This window comes from Corticium candelabrum, chromosome 7 (genome assembly GCF_963422355.1).
Source record: "Corticium candelabrum chromosome 7, ooCorCand1.1, whole genome shotgun sequence".
Lineage (NCBI taxonomy): Eukaryota > Metazoa > Porifera > Homoscleromorpha > Homosclerophorida > Plakinidae > Corticium > Corticium candelabrum.
In genome coordinates this window covers 8,433,686-8,454,419 of record NC_085091.1, presented here as the reverse complement: position 1 = coordinate 8,454,419, position 20,734 = coordinate 8,433,686, and the positions used below count along the sequence as shown (strand labels likewise).

At 33.1% G+C, this 20,734-nt stretch overlaps 3 protein-coding genes across 3 annotated transcripts; all 3 read right to left on the bottom strand.

Annotated features, from left to right (window-relative positions):
• Positions 1-10: 10 nt before the first annotated feature.
• On the bottom strand, positions 11-3,947 carry LOC134181978 (cyclin-dependent kinase 11B-like). Its single transcript, XM_062649281.1, has 12 exons — positions 3,675-3,947; positions 2,466-3,488; positions 2,260-2,381; positions 1,924-2,029; positions 1,729-1,850; positions 1,310-1,417; positions 950-1,066; positions 826-888; positions 679-761; positions 484-550; positions 304-429; positions 11-243 (listed from the first exon to the last, which is right to left on the bottom strand). The coding sequence occupies exons 1-12, from the start codon at positions 3,844-3,846 to the stop codon at positions 148-150; spliced, it is 2,205 nt and encodes a 734-aa protein (XP_062505265.1). The 5' UTR covers positions 3,847-3,947; the 3' UTR covers positions 11-147.
• A 155-nt stretch (positions 3,948-4,102) lies between these two features.
• Positions 4,103-5,798, bottom strand: LOC134182261 (uncharacterized). The gene is made up of 6 exons (XM_062649650.1): positions 5,694-5,798; positions 5,434-5,583; positions 4,787-4,921; positions 4,582-4,719; positions 4,393-4,521; positions 4,103-4,308 (listed from the first exon to the last, which is right to left on the bottom strand). The coding sequence occupies exons 1-6, from the start codon at positions 5,748-5,750 to the stop codon at positions 4,264-4,266; spliced, it is 654 nt and encodes a 217-aa protein (XP_062505634.1). The 5' UTR covers positions 5,751-5,798; the 3' UTR covers positions 4,103-4,263.
• Positions 5,799-12,311: 6,513 nt separating this feature from the next.
• On the bottom strand, positions 12,312-20,671 carry LOC134182105 (protein polyglycylase TTLL10-like). Its single transcript, XM_062649442.1, has 17 exons — positions 20,549-20,671; positions 19,361-19,624; positions 18,375-18,465; positions 18,221-18,308; positions 17,774-17,875; positions 17,540-17,706; positions 16,561-16,723; positions 15,912-16,030; positions 15,713-15,818; positions 15,555-15,643; positions 15,407-15,447; positions 15,212-15,327; positions 14,708-14,879; positions 13,496-13,543; positions 13,345-13,437; positions 12,769-12,979; positions 12,312-12,707 (listed from the first exon to the last, which is right to left on the bottom strand). The coding sequence occupies exons 1-17, from the start codon at positions 20,663-20,665 to the stop codon at positions 12,487-12,489; spliced, it is 2,208 nt and encodes a 735-aa protein (XP_062505426.1). The 5' UTR covers positions 20,666-20,671; the 3' UTR covers positions 12,312-12,486.
• Between the last annotated feature and the right edge of the window lie 63 nt (positions 20,672-20,734).

Here is a 20,734-nt window from a genome sequence, read left to right as displayed (position 1 = left end):
TGCATAAGCAGTGCGTTCTGTGTTACTGTATATAGTGATGATCCCTACTTCTTATTTGCTGCATTTAGAACATGTATTCACAATCTCTACCACAATTATATTATAAACAACTTGCAGCTCCCTCTACTTACAATGAATGTAGTTGTGTTAGAACCGAAGACTAAAGCCAGCGCCTTTCGCAGCATGACCTGCCTTGGCAAGTCCCATGTGAAATCCATGAGCATCACTGTCGCCATCAGCTCCCTGCCATACACAATCAATTACAAACAATCGAGACAACTACACCATGCAAGACAAACTCACTTCCCCATCTTCTGGTTCACGGCGTCCTTTTGGTGCAGATGGACTAGCATGTTTCCTTGCTCTTGGTAGTTCAGACTTAGCTGGCCAGGTAGGAAACATAGATGGATCAACAGGTAATGGTGATTCCTGAATCACTAATAATCAGAAGAACAAAAGGACACTCAACAGGTGATGGTGTACCTTGAAGAACCCGTGTTTTAGAGACTCATCGGCTGTAACACGTCGTGCAGGATCATATGTCAAAAACCTGAATAATAAACCTTCAATTTACGAAGTGCATAGAGACTCATACCCACATTAATTTCAAATATAACATCAATGGAGAACACCAAAGTAAACTGTCACCAAAAATTCCAAATTTAGATTTTGACATACTTGTTCAGCAAATCCAGTCCACTCTCTGTAATATATGGATATCTATTTCTTAGATTGTTGTATGGCTGCTTTGCAAAGTTGACCTGCAAACAAGCAACAAGATGAACGTAAGTGCAATACAAGTAAACAGCCTCCTTGCACTATAACCTTCTTGACAGCAGGTAGATCAGTCCAGCTTGGCCAAATCTTTTCACTTGGTGTTCCCAATTCCTGCACATACTCACTACATAAACTAAATAACTATCAAACACAAAGCAAAGCTGTTGTATACCTTAAATATTTTGTTGATTTGATCAATTTCTGACTTTCCAGGGAACATGGGCGCATGCTGTAGAAGCTCACCAAATATACAGCCAACTGACCACATGTCCACAGCTGTAGAGTATCTCTACAAGATAAGTTAAAGTCAACGTTTAGTAAAGACAGATTCACATAACCGAATATATTGGCTGGCTGTCCTATTTGCCTCATGTTTGCCTGACTAGTGACTACCGTGTTCCATCCAACCTACCATCTCTCAAATGATTTAGGTGACACTGATAGATAGTATTTCAATGTACGTAGCTGACTGCCTGCTCATTGTCTATGATGTCTACATTAGATAATGTATAGCAAATATACTCCAGTCTACCTTAGTGCCCAAAAGTAATTCTGGAGCTCTGTACCAAAGCGTCACTACTAGCTGTGTGTAGTTCTTCAACGGAGATCCGTATTCTCTTGCTAGGCCAAAGTCACCAACCTAAACATACACACGTTTTACCAAAACATACATGACAGCAAACAAAAAAGAAGCTGTTATATAAAAGTAATGTGTTTGCTCTTGTCAACTGACTACAACTACATGCACATTCCAATAACGCGTCGATCCCACATCTTCACACAAGCACCTAATACAGTTTGAAGTCTGGCAAAACACTTGCTTGACTTATGTTTATTATAAGCAGTCACTACTAAATCTGTGCAAATGGTACAAATGCAAAACTGTCACACAACCAACAGAAGTACAAGTCAATGGCAAAACAAGAAAACAGACAATGAAACTTGCACTACCTTCAGAATTCCCTTGTGACTGAGCAGCAAGTTAGAAGCCTTCAGATCACGATGTAAAATCCAGTTGTCGTGTAAATGCTGTACAGCACGTAACAACTGAATCATTAGTGTTTTAGTTTCTCCTAAAGAGTAAACAGAATAATCAGCACCAACAAAATCTGACAAAGACATCGCACAATATGTCAAATGTCTCACCTACAAGAAAAGGTTGCTTCATTGACTCCATTAGAGTCTTCAAATCATGCTCTACATACTCCATTACAATGTATATCTTGTCCATGTTGTCTCCAACCACTATTTCCTTGAATAACAGTAAAACAAAACGATGAAAAATGTGGGACCCTGACATTGCCACTAAGTAATTCTTGAACAAACAAAAATAGTGGACAAGCAGATGAATGATTGCACTCAGAGGTCTAGATACCAGGCAACCAAACAACAACAAACCAATATGTACACAGATAAACAGAGACAACAAGCACACAAGAAAGGCAAAAAGAAAGTGGAAATAGAAATAAGTTTGGAACTTACTCTGACATGTACGATGTTTGGATGCTTGGATTTTAGTAGCATGTTGATTTCACGTAGAGAAGTGATTGGAAAACCTTCTTTTTCACGTTCCATCTTTACCTTCTTTAATGCCACAATTTCATCTATTAAGTAAACAAATCAAATAAATAGACACATAGCTGCATGAACCAAATGATGACCCAAAGTTGAAACCACAAGACACTTACTTGTTCTTCTTTCTCTTGCTCGATAAACAACACCATATGTCCCTTCTTCAATTCTGTTCAAATATTCATACTCTTTCTCCAGGCTACGACACCCAGAAATAGCTGGATAGTAAGTCACATAATCTGGTTCAGCTTTAGGGTTAGCAGAATGCTGTTCTTCTTCAACAGCTCCTATTAGCACTTGAACCTCACTCTCAGAATCCTCCTCCTCCATTTCTTCTTCGGGCTCAACTTCACTATTAGAAGAAGAATTTTCTTGTCCAGGAGAAGCAGCAGGTTCAACCGCTAAATGCACCTCATCTTCTTTCTCACTCTCCTCATCACTAATGTCACTATGTTTGTATGTTAATTCTGCCACAAACTCTTCACTCTGTTTGTCCTTTACATCATCATCATCCTCATCAGCTTTATACAATTTTACCTCCTCGATTGATCTGTTGTCTGACTCACTTTCAGAAGACTCTTGAAATAAATCTCTTTTATCTTCAGTTGGATGCTCTTTTTTCTTCTCCTTTTCCTTCTTCTCAACAACTCGTTGTAATTCCTCTCGTAAGTCACGTTCCTTTCGCCAGCTGTCTCCATCTCGTTCTGTTCTATCATCTCGATGTGAGCTTTGCCTTGCAGACCGATCAACCCTTTCATAGTGACCCTCCTTTAACTGTGCTCTGTCTGATCTTTGTCTCTCTACTTTTCGTTCTGAACTTCGTTCCTCTTTCTTCTGTCTTTCCTTCTTTGAATGTCGATCTACTCGTTTCCTTTCCCTACTACTCCTTCTGTCTTTCCTAGTTCGAGATAACCGACTGCTCTCTTCTGATCGTCTCCTACCTCTTCGGCCACTTCTTTCTGTATGTTTCTCTTTGTGTTTCTCCCGACTTGCATCTTTTCTAAGCTTAGACTTATGTTTAGCTCGTACAGTGACTTGAAGAGGTTCTTCTTTCTCAGTATCACCTTCCAGTTGCTCATCCTCGATATCTTTTTCATCTCTATTAACCAGCGTTTCTACCATTCCCTCATCAGATACTTCTACACAGAAATATATAAGAACACTAACTGAGAGCATTTGATCTTACACATTATAAAAGAAATGATAGTATTAATCTCTTCTAGTTACAATCTACAACAGGCAAGTAAACAATCCATCAATAACTAGAACTAAGAAGCGGACTTGGACTATCTCTAGCAAGACAACTGACTACTTTACATGTCAACCTTGTCTTTGACTCTCTGGAGGTGAAACTGCTTCCATCACTGGTTTACGATCTAAATCCATTGCAAAGACAGCTTCTGAGTCTGAATCATAAAGAGCAATGGCCTCATCTTCTTCTCCGTCGCTCGCACCCTCGCCGCTTCCATCGGGGACATTTAATTCATCATCTACCATCTCTTGAAGCTTTTTGCGCTTCTCTGCAAGTACTGTTTCTAACGCAGCCACATCATCATCGTTTGTTGGACGAGCGCGTTTACCACGGCCAGTTTCTTCAGCCATAGAGGATCCGGGAATGTCCTCCTATCACGTGACACCTTCACTAGCCAAACCCTTCCTTTTTGATATTGCCTGCCACTAAACCTCACTTGTGTGTAACAGTTCATGCCCCAATTGTCACACTAGAAAGTGCTCGCCTTGTTTAGGCCAATGCTAAAATGTAGACTTTATATTTAAGAGCAACATGCAGTAATTAAACTGCAAAGTTTGGCATCTGCAGTTGCTATATCTAGAGATATATGGCAAATGAAAGCAAAAGTGCACGGATGAGCATGAAGTAAAAAAAGTCCAAGAATCAATGCAAATCAATTCAATTCAAGCCTGCGTCTGCTTCGGACGAGCCAGAAACTCCTCTGCCTCCTGTACACGTGTACCACATCAATATGTCACAACTACAGCACTGCAGTGAAATAATTCACAGTCTGTTAATTAATTGAAACTCACCCGTGCTGTCACATCCATTGTCCCAGACCTCTTGAGCGATGGCTTTTCTTCTTCCTCTAGAGAAGCAACAGCAGCAGTCTCAGCTCGAGTTGAGCCCAACTCCTTGTCTCCCAATAAAGCAGCTCCCTCCTAAAGTTCATAATTATGATAATCAAATTTGTAACACATTGTGCTTAATGTCATGTATGCCTTGGCTGTGTCCACCATTGTCTTCGCTCGTTTAAGTGGAGGAGCATCCTCAGTTTCCTCCTCTTCACCTTGTTGCTTTTCAACTGTCTGTCCTCTTGTTTTCCCCAAATCACTAATGCCCAGTAAACCAGCAGCCTCCTGTGGATAGCATATCTTGCCAGTTTAATCCATCTACATTGTCTGTTTACATTTGATATGCAGCTACCTTTGCAGTTGCAGCCATTGTGCTTGTTCTCTGCATTGTTGCTTTAGACTCTGAGTCATCTTTATCATCATCAGCATGAGCAGTCTGTGACCTAGTTCGTGACCGTTGCTTGCCCTCCAGCACATACTTTGCTTCCTAAAATACCAAAAATGCAGTTGCAATAAGATTATTTAAACAAAAAACCACCAAGTCTAATTGAAAGTTTGTAGTTGTAGGGCTGTTGTGAGACCATATCCTGACAAGTTTTAGAGTGTAGTGATCGATGGATGAGTGCAATGAAATAAACAGCTAACAATTGCATTTCACAGTCCACACCAGCCCCAAAATACGCACATTGTATGTAGTGTATTCTCTAGAGAAGGTTTTGCCAACTCCGCCCCTTTCGCGTTCCAGACGTCTGGCCACGCAAGACTATGGTCTCTGCTGGAAATAACTGACTGCATATTTTGGACGTTGATCTGGAAGATGTAGCATGTCTTTTTGGCATTTTTAGCACACTGTAATATTCTGAGGCAGATACTGAACATCTATTAGCGCACGCTAACTACGACCACGTGGTCTAACGAGAAGTTCGGTGTACAGTACGAATTCCACTCCCCAACTCTGCGCTTCTTTCACGCAAACAAAGCACAAGCAACCACTCTCACCTCGGTCGTAACAGCCGTAGTGCTGGCCCGCGTGAGCTTGGCTGATGGAGATATCTGTTCTAGCTCTTGTTTCTGACCACGTGTCTTCACATCAGCATCAGCAACAGCAGCTACATTGTGCCCCTGTGACTTAAGAAAGTCCTCTCCTTCCTACGAACACCAATAGTACTAGCCACTTGGCCATGGTAGTACGTAGCAGTTGGCATGCAGATCTAGCTAGACAAGGCCGTGTACGTGTATCTTGCTTGATTGTCTCTCACCTTGGCTGTAGCAGCCATGGTTGTATCACGCTTCAGAGCTGGAGCATCGTCTGCCATCCCAACAGTTGCTGGGTTAGAACGCGTGCGAAATTAGCCCGCGGGCTGTGTGATTGGTTGAGACGTCACAGCGTAGTCACACCTTGCAAATAGAGGCGGGTCCCAGAAATTTAATGATTGCTATTTATAATAGCCGACAGCTAAATTTACCACATCGATTCGACGAAGATGGAAGCGACAGCAGCATTTTATTGAAACTCATTAGAAAGCGGGAAAATTAACGAATTATATTAGCTAACAAACTGCATAAAGTGGGAATTCCCACTTGCTTATATATACTCACTTAGATAAAATATACTTAATTCCTTTTAACTTGGATAAAATACTACTTAATTCCCTTTTAACTTGGATAAAATAATACTTAATTCCTTTTAACTTAGATAAAATAATACTCAATTCCCTTTTAACTTAGATAAAATAATACTTAATTCCCTTTTAACTTAGATAAAATAATACTTAATTCCTTTTAACTTGGATAAAATAATACTTAATTCCCTTTTAACTTGGATAAAATAATACTTAATTCCTTTTAACTTAGATAAAATAATACTCAATTCCCTTTTAACTTAGATAAAATAATACTTAATTCCTTTTAACTTAGATAAAATAATACTTAATTCCTTTTAACTTAGATAAAATAATACTCAATTCCCTTTTAACTTGGATAAAATAATACTTAATTCCCTTTTAACTTGGATAAAATAATACTTAATTCCTTTTAACTTGGATAAAATAATACTTAATTCCCTTTTAACTTGGATAAAATAATACTTAATTCCTTTTAACTTAGATAAAATAATACTTAATTCCTTTTAACTTAGATAAAATAATACTCAATTCCCTTTTAACTTGGATAAAATAATACTTAATTCCTTTTAACTTGGATAAAATAATACTTAATTCCTTTTAACTTGGATAAAATAATACTTAATTCCTTTTAACTTAGATAAAATAATACTAATTCCTTTTAACTTAGATAAAATAATACTCAATTCCCTTTTAACTTGGATAAAATAATACTTAATTCCTTTTAACTTGGATAAAATACTACTTAATTCCCTTTTAACTTGGATAAAATAATACTTAATTCCCTTTTAACTTGGATAAAATAATACTTAATTCCCTTTTAACTTGGATAAAATAATACTTAATTCCCTTTTAACTTGGATAAAATAATACTTAATTCCTTTTAACTTAGATAAAATAATACTTAATTCCTTTTAACTTGGATAAAATACTACTTAATTCCCTTTTAACTTGGATAAAATAATACTTAATTCCCTTTTAACTTGGATAAAATAATACTTAATTCCCTTTTAACTTGGATAAAATAATACTTAATTCCCTTTTAACTTGGATAAAATAATACTTAATTCCTTTTAACTTAGATAAAATAATACTTAATTCCTTTTAACTTAGATAAAATAATACTTAATTCCTTTTAACTTGGATAAAATAATACTTAATTCCCTTTTAACTTGGATAAAATAATACTTAATTCCTTTTAACTTGGATAAAATAATACTTAATTCCCTTTTAACTTGGATAAAATAATACTTAATTCCCTTTTAACTTGGATAAAATAATACTTAATTCCCTTTTAACTTGGATAAAATAATACTTAATTCCCTTTTAACTTGGATAAAATAATACTTAATTCCCTTTTAACTTGGATAAAATAATACTTAATTCCTTTTAACTTAGATAAAATAATACTTAATTCCTTTTAACTTGGATAAAATACTACTTAATTCCCTTTTAACTTGGATAAAATAATACTTAATTCCCTTTTAACTTGGATAAAATAATACTTAATTCCCTTTTAACTTGGATAAAATAATACTTAATTCCCTTTTAACTTGGATAAAATAATACTTAATTCCTTTTAACTTAGATAAAATAATACTTAATTCCTTTTAACTTAGATAAAATAATACTTAATTCCTTTTAACTTGGATAAAATAATACTTAATTCCCTTTTAACTTGGATAAAATAATACTTAATTCCTTTTAACTTGGATAAAATAATACTTAATTCCTTTTAACTTGGATAAAATAATACTTAATTCCCTTTTAACTTGGATAAAATAATACTTAATTCCTTTTAACTTGGATAAAATAATACTTAATTCCTTTTAACTTGGATAAAATAATACTTAATTCCTTTTAACTTAGATAAAATAATACTCAATTCCCTTTTAACTTGGATAAAATAATACTTAATTCCTTTTAACTTGGATAAAATAATACTTAATTCCTTTTAACTTGGATAAAATAATACTCAATTCCTTTTAACTTGGATAAAATAATACTTAATTCCTTTTAACTTGGATAAAATAATACTTAATTCCTTTTAACTTAGATAAAATAATACTTAATTCCTTTTAACTTGGATAAAATAATACTTAATTCCCTTTTAACTTGGATAAAATAATACTTAATTCCCTTTTAACTTGGATAAAATAATACTTAGTTCCTTTTAACTTACATAAAATAATACTTAATTCCTTTAACTTAGATAAAATAATACTTAATTCCTTTAACTTAGAAAAAATAATACTTAATTCCTTTTAACTTACATAAAATAATACTTAATTCCTTTAACTTAGATAAAATAATACTTAATTCCTTTAACTTAGATAAAATAATACTTAATTCCTTTTAACTTGGATAAAATAATACTAATTCCCTTTTAACTTGGATAAAATAATACTTAATTCCCTTTTAACTTAGATAAAATAATACTCAATTCCCTTTTAACTTGGATAAAATAATACTTAATTCCTTTTAACTTGGATAAAATAATACTCAATTCCCTTTTAACTTGGATAAAATAATACTTAATTCCTTTTAACTTGGATAAAATAATACTTAATTCCTTTTAACTTGGATAAAATAATACTTAATTCCCTTTTAACTTGGATAAAATAATACTTAATTCCTTTTAACTTGGATAAAATAATACTTAATTCCTTTTAACTTGGATAAAATAATACTTAATTCCTTTTAACTTGGATAAAATAATACTTAATTCCCTTTTAACTTGGATAAAATAATACTTAATTCCTTTTAACTTGGATAAAATAATACTTAATTCCTTTTAACTTGGATAAAATAATACTTAATTCCCTTTTAACTTGGATAAAATAATACTTAATTCCTTTTAACTTACATAAAATAAAACTTAATTCCTTTTAACTTGGATAAAATAATACTTAATTCCTTTTAACTTGGATAAAATGATACTTAATTCCTTTTAACTTGGATAAAATAATACTTAATTCCCTTTTAACTTGGATAAAATAATACTTAATTCCTTTTAACTTGGATAAAATAATACTTAATTCCTTTTAACTTGGATAAAATAATACTTAATTCCTTTTAACTTGGATAAAATAATACTTAATTCCCTTTTAACTTGGATAAAATAATACTTAATTCCTTTTAACTTGGATAAAATAATACTTAATTCCTTTTAACTTGGATAAAATAATACTTAATTCCTTTTAACTTGGATAAAATAATACTTAATTCCCTTTTAACTTGGATAAAATAATACTTAATTCCTTTTAACTTACATAAAATAAAACTTAATTCCTTTTAACTTGGATAAAATAATACTTAATTCCTTTTAACTTGGATAAAATGATACTTAATTCCTTTTAACTTGGATAAAATAATACTTAATTCCCTTTTAACTTGGATAAAATAATACTTAATTCCTTTTAACTTGGATAAAATAATACTTAATTCCTTTTAACTTAGATAAAATAATACTTAATTCCCTTTTAACTTGAATAAAATAATACTTAATTCCTTTTAACTTGGATAAAATAATACTTAATTCCTTTTAACTTGGATAAAATAATACTTAATTCCTTTTAACTTGGATAAAATAATACTTAATTCCTTTTAACTTGGATAAAATAATACTTAATTCCTTTTAACTTGGATAAAATAATACTTAATTCCTTTTAACTTGGATAAAATAATACTTAATTCCTTTTAACTTGGATAAAATAATACTTAATTCCTTTTAACTTGGATAAAATAATACTTAATTCCCTTTTAACTTGGATAAAATAATACTTAATTCCTTTTAACTTGGATAAAATAATACTTAATTCCCTTTTAACTTGAATAAAATAATACTTAATTCCTTTTAACTTGGATAAAATAATACTTAATTCCTTTTAACTTGGATAAAATAATACTTAATTCCCTTTTAACTTGGATAAAATAATACTTAATTCCTTTTAACTTACATAAAATAATACTTAATTCCTTTTAACTTGGATAAAATAATACTTAATTCCCTTTTAACTTGGATAAAATAATACTCAATTCCCTTTTAACTTAGGTAAAATAATACTTAATTCCTTTTAACTTGGATAAAATAATACTTAATTCCTTTTAACTTGGATAAAATAATACTTAATTCCTTTTAACTTGGATAAAATAATACTTAATTCCTTTTAACTTGGATAAAATAATACTTAATTCCCTTTTAACTTGGATAAAATAATACTTAATTCCTTTTAACTTGGATAAAATAATACTTAATTCCCTTTTAACTTGGATAAAATAATACTTAATTCCTTTTAACTTGGATAAAATAATACTCAATTCCCTTTTAACTTGGATAAAATAATACTTAATTCCTTTTAACTTGGATAAAATAATACTTAATTCCTTTTAACTTACATAAAATAATACTTAATTCCCTTTTAACTTAGATAAAATAATACTTAATTCCTTTTAACTTACATAAAATAATACTTAATTCCTTTAACTTAGATAAAATAATACTTAATTCCTTTTAACTTGGATAAAATAATACTTAATTCCTTTTAACTTGGATAAAATAATACTTAATTCCCTTTTAACTTGGATAAAATAATACTTAATTCCTTTTAACTTGGATAAAATAATACTTAATTCCCTTTTAACTTGGATAAAATAATACTTAATTCCTTTTAACTTGGATAAAATAATACTTAATTCCCTTTTAACTTGGATAAAATAATACTTAATTCCTTTTAACTTGGATAAAATAATACTTAATTCCCTTTTAACTTGGATAAAATAATACTTAATTCCTTTTAACTTGGATAAAATAATACTCAATTCCCTTTTAACTTGGATAAAATAATACTTAATTCCTTTTAACTTGGATAAAATAATACTTAATTCCTTTTAACTTACATAAAATAATACTTAATTCCCTTTTAACTTAGATAAAATAATACTTAATTCCTTTTAACTTACATAAAATAATACTTAATTCCTTTAACTTAGATAAAATAATACTTAATTCCTTTTAACTTGGATAAAATAATACTTAATTCCTTTTAACTTGGATAAAATAATACTTAATTCCCTTTTAACTTGGATAAAATAATACTTAATTCCTTTTAACTTGGATAAAATAATACTTAATTCCCTTTTAACTTGGATAAAATAATACTTAGTTCCTTTTAACTTACATAAAATAATACTTAATTCCTTTTAACTTGGATAAAATAATACTTAATTCCCTTTTAACTTGGATAAAATAATACTTAATTCCTTTTAACTTGGATAAAATAATACTTAATTCCCTTTTAACTTGGATAAAATAATACTTAATTCCTTTTAACTTGGATAAAATAATACTTAATTCCCTTTTAACTTGGATAAAATAATACTTAGTTCCTTTTAACTTACATAAAATAATACTTAATTCCTTTAACTTAGATAAAATAATACTTAATTCCTTTAACTTAGAAAAAATAATACTTAATTCCTTTAACTTAGAAAAAATAATACTTAATTCCTTTTAACTTACATAAAATAATACTTAATTCCTTTAACTTAGATAAAATAATACTTAATTCCTTTAACTTAGAAAAAATAATACTTAATTCCTTTAACTTAGAAAAAATAATACTTAATTCCTTTTAACTTACATAAAATAATACTTAATTCCTTTAACTTAGATAAAATAATACTTAATTCCTTTAACTTAGAAAAAATAATACTTAATTCCTTTTAACTTACATAAAATAATACTTAATTCCTTTGACTTAGATAAAATAATACTTAATTCCTTTTAACTTAGATAAAATAATACTTAACTCCTTTTTAATTAATTAACATAAAATATCACTTCCGCCATCCAGAAAAGGAAGCCTAGCTGCCAAATGGCTGGAACAGAGCATTTGTAAACACAACATTAATGCTTCCTCCTCAAGATTGCCATTACAGCTGAAGTGCTCAAGCAATAGTATAGCTGCATGATATGAAAAGCTGGAATATGTCGTACTTGACATACTGACCTACATATATGTAGTAGATATACAGTATATAATTACCCAGTAACCTTATAACGCAATCTATCTTGTCAAGTCCTTGCAATTATTTTCAAAAAGACATACAGATCTGAAAGCAGTACATGTACCCATATGCAATGTCCACAGACATCATAAAAATAACGCAAAAAAACAGTAGGTTCTCAACTCTTCAAGGTTAATTAATATCATGCACTTTCAAGGTTCTAGATAATAATTATGCAGAACAAATTTGTGCATCTCAGAATCTACTATGCCTCAGCTCTGCGTGTACATCTTTGTCACGTAATATCATGACTTGCTTACAAAAATGCTGTTCTATTAAATAAAAATAAGATCAAGCAAACAATTGTCTGAACATGAAGACAAATATATTACAACATGTCCATGCACCTGGCAAAATGGAATTATGCCACCAACTGAGATTCAATTTGTACAGTTTCATCAGAGTGACACCGAGCATCACCACCAGCAGTCTCTGGTACCACGTGATGATGTAATGTTGACATAACTGATGGAGTACATTTCAAGCCTGTCTCCTGATGCAGCAACTGCAAGTTGGAGTATGAAGATATAGGAAAAAGAGGCTGGCGATGACGAGATTTCTCAAACAATTCAACAACAACATCTAAATACATGCAACAATTAAAAGTCAATTATTGTGCACACATAAGCACACATTAACTTACGTAATGTTTCAGTGACGAGAGGAGGAATGACTTGCTTGAGACCATTACAGTTAGTGTGAAGAGCAGGATTAATGTTCACTTCAATAAGCCAAACTTTCATCTCACTGTCAATCATGAAGTCAAATCCCAAGAGCTCAAAAAATCCAAGACGACACTCTAGCTTGTGCTTCACAGAATGAAAACAAGACAACATAATGTGCTGCATTTGTTTCTAGACAAAAATATGCCTGTAAAATGTTGTCCTTTGGGATATGAAAAAAATAATGTGGTTATGCATCAAACAGCTCCAAAATACCTACTATGTATATCTTAACAATTCTACAATTCAACCATGCAGCACTTACACTTCAACACTTCAATTAAACAAAACCAAGAACTGCAGTTATATAAGTGACATGTCCCTCAAAACATATGCACACAAAGTAATAATAATTCCAATACAGGAAGACAGGAATGCAGTAAGCATAATCCAAAAGACAACAATTTGTATTTTCAAATTAGCTGTTGGTTGTTGCATTCAAATTAAAGTAGTCAAACTTCTAATTAACACATTGCATGAACACATATAATGCTCACTGTAAACTGTGTGAAAACCCAGTCACTTGGAAGATTCTTCGCTGTTGCCAAGTTAGCATTCAAATACTTCTGCAGTTGCTCAAATGTCCATACCTGAGCAATGCAATAGATCAATATATATGTAAATAAAGTACACATGCAGTGTACTGACTGTATCTTCTTTCATGTCGCTATACAGAGGATCTCTCTTTTGCACATACTATATACACATAATTAATTAAACAATAATCAGCTAACAACTCAACAAGTCCAAAGTAGCAGCATGTGCACTAATTCCCTATTTATGTGCTCTTGCCTTGTGCTGCTGATGCCTATACATATAGCTGCATGCAAGTGTCTGTGGTGTTAGCCTGTCATTCTGTGTGTGACTGTACATGTAAGAATTCGATCCTCGATCTCACTGAACCTCCAAATAAGTGTCTCATGCAACCTTGTATTCTTGTTAGATGTCTTTAATTACCTTAATCAAGATTGAAAGAAATTCGTGCTATTAAACTTCTACTGTTGGCAAACTATATAAAGTTGTGAGTAATACCCATGCAAAACATGTAGCCATAGTCAAGTATCTAGGTTCTGCTGACCATGCAACTTAAGAACCTGTAGCAGGTACAATTAAGTGCCATATGCACTTTAGTACTACATAAACATGAATTTGGTTGTGCAATAATAGATTTATCAAATTAATAAGAACATCCATTCTGTTGTAAAGGCACTTATCAGATTGCTCAATTAATTAAGCTCGATCCCTCTATCAATTACCTTCTATGCTCAGTGTAAACTATAGCTACACTAAACAACTCAACTTCATTAATATCCCAATAATTAATAGTACCGAGAATTTCCGAAACAGCATCCAGGGCAGCAATACAGAAAATGGGATTTTTATGGAACAAATCCGTTCTCAATAAGCACCCAAGCGGTTCATAGGACACTCTGGAAATTGGCAGATTGACTTAAGTACCAAAGTATGCAAGTGTGAGGCCCATCTTGCAACGTCCTGCCTATATACTTACAAGTGCGACCAGACCTGACTGCCCTCCTATGCTTCTTGTCAGACGTTTCTTTAGAGCGTTAGGTTCCTTCGTTAATCCACAGTGTAAGACCACAGTCTGGTTGCCAAACCTGTACGTGCATTGTAGTATAGTAACGCACATTACTAATTCGGCCTCGAAGTATCAACCAAATTTGGGTGCAGACGTCAAATCCCACACCACAATCTTGATTTTCATTAGTGGGCCCATGGGCTGTAAATGAGAAAAGTTTCCAAAACATTGCCCAGTGGGCGGTCATTTGGCTGGGTGCTGTTTCCGAATTTCCCGGTACATGACATTGTATCTTCAGTACATGTACCAACCAACTATACCTGATTTGTAAGATGAGCAGCTAACTCTGAACTCGTAACACTGTATTGCTGCAGTGAAAGACGGACATATCCATGATGATAAAAGACAACATATGGAGTTGTGTGAGCAATAAGAAGATATGCTCGAATGTCAAACTTTCTCCCACATAGCAATAAAGGTGACTGAATATACCTGACAAATGCAAAGACAAGTGCAACAAGCAGATAGTTAATTGTATATGTCTGTCATTTGTCACAACTGCCAGATCTGTATTATACCGTGTAATGGACTTCTAAATTTGTCTATTGGACAGTCAATACCTACTCTGCAACTTGTAATCTGTCAGCTGTCAAGATCAATTTGTTTGCTAATTATAAAAGTCTTGGTCTACATGCATGCATACCAATTAATCTGGTTCCAGTCCAACTATTTTCATGCACAATTACATTTCCCCTATTATATCTTTGTATATCAGTTATGTTTCATAATACAATCATTTAACCACATCACCATGCATTTTTCACCTTTGCACTATTCTTGAAGAAAGACGTGACCGTCGTCCATTAAGAGTTGCTTCCACTCCAGCCTCAACGTCCAAACGAAACTTGTCTAGATTTTTTACCAAGAAAATCCCTTTGCCCTATATATACAAATAATGTATCAGTAATGTGAAATAGCAACAAAAAAGCTTGCCAAACAATGTCTGTAAGTGACATCACCTGGTTTGACCCTGTTGGCTTACAAATCCAAACATCACCATCTACACATACAAACACATACTGTACTATGCATTGTCATAATATTTGTAAATAAATGTAAAGTATGTATCTATTCATTGTTCATGGACATTATTATTATTATTCAAACCTTTAAAAGTCCCATAAAAAACTTCTCTTTCACTCTTCAGGTCTAGTTTGTATGTCTCAGGAACAAATTCAGATAAAGTAAGAGAAGGTCTAAGTATATATACAAATACTAAATGAATGAAGTTCGTATACATATTGGAGCAACAAGCAATACATCACCTTGCTCTTCTTCCTTTTAACTGACAGTAATCTCGCAAGCTGTCTAATAGTCCTATCTTTGTTGTCAGCATATTTATGTTTGAAATGTGATTGACCAACTGCTGCCCTGTACAGTACATACGCGACATATAATTATATGCATATATAAAATGCAATCTGTATACTATAGCTGTACTAGCTGTTCCTATTGACTTCTTACCTTCTTTAAATTCTCTGTAGTTAATTTGTCTCTTGAGCTCCACCCATTTCAGTGTAAAATCGGTGCTGAAACGATCATCTGTTCGTTTCCATCCCATGCCCAATAATGCACCTTCCACTCTACAATACACACTAATAAAAACTTTCTAAATAGTCCAGTATATAATATTCTATTTCTCAGTCTATCTGCTTCTCATTATACAATTTGCTAGCTCACAGCTATACGTATGTATAGAACACCTTTCAAGAACACAGTAAATGCACCTTCACACAATGCATATGCGTCTCACTGCATATCGTCAATATAACCATCTAATGTATTTACAACTAGAACAACTACAGCATGTCCATGCACACTATTTGAAATTTATTGAAACCCACTAAACCATCAGTGAAAACTGGTTTGGAGCCTATGAGTTGATCCAGCTGGTAAATTAAAAATAGCAAAACTAAACCTATAACTATCAGGTAAAAGACATCAAATGCAAAAAGCACAAACAGATCTACTTGTACTATCTGATGTTTTGATTATTGAGCTTCTGCAGGCAAACAGAAATGTTGCTAAACTCAAATTTTTGTTTGCCTTTATTGTATCATTTGTTTGCATGCCTGCCTGTCGATCTTTATAGTCACACTATATTGTTACATACAAAGATACGCCATTTCCTCCTCCAATGTAAAATGTAGGAGCTGATGGTTTGGTAGACGGTCGTTTCCTTGACATTCGTCTAATCGGAGATCTTGGCTGACGGGCTGATGTTGTTGGTGTTGCTCCTTTCTTTACAGTCTTGTCACGTAAGCACAAATCACCATCTAATAGAAAACATATCTCACTTAACATCAAATTAAAGCAAAACCAGAAAATGTCATGAAACAAGCACTCACTGCTACTGGTGATTTATTCAAACACAACATTGAACAATAACCATGCAACTTTACATATAATAATGATATCTCATTTGCTGTTGCCATACAATTACCAAAACAAAAAATTTCAACTGCCACTAGTAATTGCATGTCAATCAGTTGTACATGTACAGCTCACATGTAGTACATACTGTATGTCTAGACCAAGCGATCTGAACCATTCAGATGTTGATTGCAGTAAACTAGTCCAGTTTGATGTATGTGTATAAATTGTTTGCAACAGTAAAATAAGTATACATTATTATCAGTGTTAGCCAACAAAGCCTCTCCCGGTTTTTTGCTGTAAATTAACTCTCTAAACTTTGTACTGCACAGGCGCGTGCACACACACACACACACACACACACACAAAGACCAAGTACTCAATTATATTCCTGAGTTGAGAGAGGCAATTGTGTGTGAATTTCTTGCCCAAGGAAATTACATCTGCACTCGTCCACAAACCTACAACCTCAATGTCCCGGATGTTTCCAATCTCCAAATGCAACTCTCTAACCAACTGAGCTACAGACGCCACACACACACACACACACACACACACACACACATGCATACACACACACGCATGCGCGCACACACACACACACACACACACACACACACACACACACACATGCATACACACACACGCATGCGCGCACACACACACACACACGCGCGCACACACACACACACACACACACACACACCACCTGCCTTTACCAGTTTCAGTAAGCTCAATTGGTTTTTCTCCACCACTTCCTCCTGGTTTGTCTTCACTTTCACTGTCTTCTGCATCTTCATCTTCCTCAAAACAATCAAGAGAAAATATCGAACGAGATCCTGGAATAAAGTGAGTAGAAGATGCCCAAGAATGCTCGGAGCAGTAACTGAATCAAACACATAAACAGTAGATCTACACCAACAATTCAAGAGACAACATTATGTTGCAACAACCTCCGACAAATTCCTTTCAACCACGTTTCAATAGAACGAAAGTGATACCGCATGCTATGATATGATTTAGAGACGTACTGGTATGAGTCGTGGATCTGTACACTAAAAGGGAAATCTATAATAGATTGATATACAGTTGAGTAAAACTTAATTATATATTTTAATGCAACTCTAGTCACTATATATGAAAATATAAATTGTGTTTATAGTTCATGTCCAAGTCTGACTTCGCTGTTTGAGCAATATCCAGCAACATGCACAACAAATTACAATCAGTACAGAACACATAGGAGCTAGACAGACAACAAAACTAAAACATTATTGTTCCTTCCATTGCAGTATATACACAGTATACTATATATATATATATATATATATGTATATATATATATATATATATATATATATATATATATATATATATATATATATATATATATCACTTACTGCTGTCTCTGCCAACGAGCTCCAATTGTTTTCTCTCCTTCTCCCAACCAGATTTCTACATGAACCATGTTGTGATGTTGCTTTTTCTCTGTAAACAACGTACATAACCAGTCACAACTCCAAATCCTAGCAACTCAAGCACTAATGACCAAACTTTTCTCGTTGTAATAGATGGCTGAAACAAAAACCAAATCTCCAGGCTTCATAGCTTCAACACGATCAAGTTTAATTGGTAAAGTGTCAAACTGCAAAAATTAGAATTTACTACAACTGTAGCTGTTGCACCAGCAATTGCATTAATTTATACAAGTCTATGTGACCATGCAACATATTTCTATGTGTTTTATGTGAGACAAATGCTACCTCATGATGTCACAATCACAACATTGTAAGTCTGAAAGCCACATCAAGCACATCAACATGACCTCAACAACTAACTCTAATTTATGAAAGATATCATAACATGTCACCATGCATGATCAACCGTGTCCCATTATTGGCCAATTTATTTAACGTAGAGCATGCAGATCAAAATCATGTATTCCATTATTTTGTATTTGATTAATTTGTACATCAGTGTGGAAAATAACTGTAGGACATAGGACAATGTCCCACCAAAAGTGTTGTTTGTCCGAATGAATACTGCACCAGTCACCAGTGTTGGATGTGTTTGGACAAAACATCCATTGGTACACATATATCATAGTGTAAACCTTGTCTCTTAGCACGTGATGGCCTTTCCAATGGTGTAACTGTAAATTTCACGAACTTATGTGCCTCGATCCTAGCATGCTTTATCCAGAGAAAACCTCAGCTGCCTTTAATGGCATTTCTCTCTTGGACGTTGGTTGTAAAAAATTACATGCAAAATGGCTGCAGTAGGGGAGGCACTTAGTTGGACATGCATGTAACACCATACAAGAATGTCCTACCTAGACTCAGTCTGTCCGAGCCAAAATAATTCCTTATTTTCCACACTGTACATGTATAGCTAATCATGGGTATATAATTATATAACATATATATATATATACTTATATGTATGTATATATATATATATATATATATATATATATATATATATATATATATATACACACACACACACACACACACACACACACACATGAACATTCATACTTGATATGATTGATTCCATCTTCCAATGTCAAACCCTAAATCTTCTTTTAAATCCCTGACAACTCTCCTCACCAACCCACAGCAGTCAAGAAACAATGGTGAATCATAATGTGGAGAGCCTGGTTCATGGTATCTCTTGGCATACGGTACACCGAGGTATTGCTTTGCTTGATCAACAAATTTCTGTCTCAGAATGGCAATACATGACTCATCAACAAGAGCTTTCTCTCGTTCAGCTGCTTTCAGTGAATTCCGTAATTCTTTCTAAAATAATATTACAGTACAGTACACTCATTATATGGTAGTTTGGGTAGACAAGTATGAATGAAATGAATGGATTACTGAATAAACGAATTAATAAATGAATTAATAAATAAATTAATTAATAAATTAATAAATGGATTATTATTTCCATCACACCACAATTGGTACATGCAGTTCGATCCCCTAGCTCTTGGGCCAGTGTATATGCATACACAAAACAACACAACTACAATATGTCCATATAAACACTATAGCTACACCATTCCTATGTGCAACATTTCGTCTACAGCTAAAACAAATAAAGTATTAAACATTTCACTATATATATATATATATATATATATATATATATATATATATATATCTTCTTAAAACTATACATGCACATACATGTATACATGTACTGAATTACTACGTGTACCTCTTACTAATTAATTTGTACAGAACCAGAAATTCATTTTGGTGTGTGATTACTTCATCCACCCTCTAACAGTTCACATCATTAGTTACCATGTCCTTATATTCATTTCCTTTACTGTACTATTTATAAGTTAATTAAATAGTTTGCACCAAACGTCAATCTCTTCTCTTCTTTGGTTATCATTAAATTTCTGTCATTAATTTCAGCTCATTGTTAGACAATTTAATTCTTCTTTTTAGAAATAGTAATACAGAAATCACACGCTGTCGTGATGACTTTATCAAGTGAGTATTAGGTATACTGTAGGCCCTATAGCTAACGGAAATATTTTATTCAAAACTTTTTCATAACATGCAGGCAGACAGGTTCTGTCTCATAGCTACTAGAACAGTCTTCAGTAGAACTCTAAGTGACATGTGACTATAACAGATGACAACAACATGTACATAGTTGCAGTTCGTGTGGCACTCCGTACCATCGCGATATTTCCATCATCACCTTACCATACGTCGCTTACGAAAATTGAGAAAAGCTTCTTGAAGACTGAGTGATGATTTCTTGCTGTAACCATTGGTGTCAGTGTGCAATACCTCCGAGCCCGCACTTTTGCTATCCGCCATCCGTTGGTGTTGTATGGGAACGCGCGCATGATCACCGTGACAACGATCACTAAATTCAATGACTTCCAT

Coding starts and splice junctions, on each gene's coding strand:
- LOC134181978 (XM_062649281.1), bottom strand. CDS start 3,846: ATGGTAGATGATGAATTAAATGTCCCCGATGGAAGCGGCGAGGGTGCG. Junction 3,489..3,674: donor TCCAGAGAGTCAAAGACAAG/GTTGACATGTAA, acceptor ATTTCTGTGTAG/AAGTATCTGATGAGGGAATG. Junction 1,067..1,309: donor AATTACTTTTGGGCACTAAG/GTAGACTGGAGT, acceptor CTTATCTTGTAG/AGATACTCTACAGCTGTGGA.
- LOC134182261 (XM_062649650.1), bottom strand. CDS start 5,750: ATGGCAGACGATGCTCCAGCTCTGAAGCGTGATACAACCATGGCTGCT. Junction 4,922..5,433: donor CTACGGCTGTTACGACCGAG/GTGAGAGTGGTT, acceptor TTGGTATTTTAG/GAAGCAAAGTATGTGCTGGA. Junction 4,720..4,786: donor CAATGGCTGCAACTGCAAAG/GTAGCTGCATAT, acceptor TGCTATCCACAG/GAGGCTGCTGGTTTACTGGG.
- LOC134182105 (XM_062649442.1), bottom strand. CDS start 20,665: ATGGCGGATAGCAAAAGTGCGGGCTCGGAGGTATTGCACACTGACACC. Junction 16,724..17,539: donor AATTGAGCTTACTGAAACTG/GTAAAGGCAGGT, acceptor GTTTTCTATTAG/ATGGTGATTTGTGCTTACGT. Junction 13,438..13,495: donor GCGACATGAAAGAAGATACA/GTCAGTACACTG, acceptor TGCATTGCTCAG/GTATGGACATTTGAGCAACT.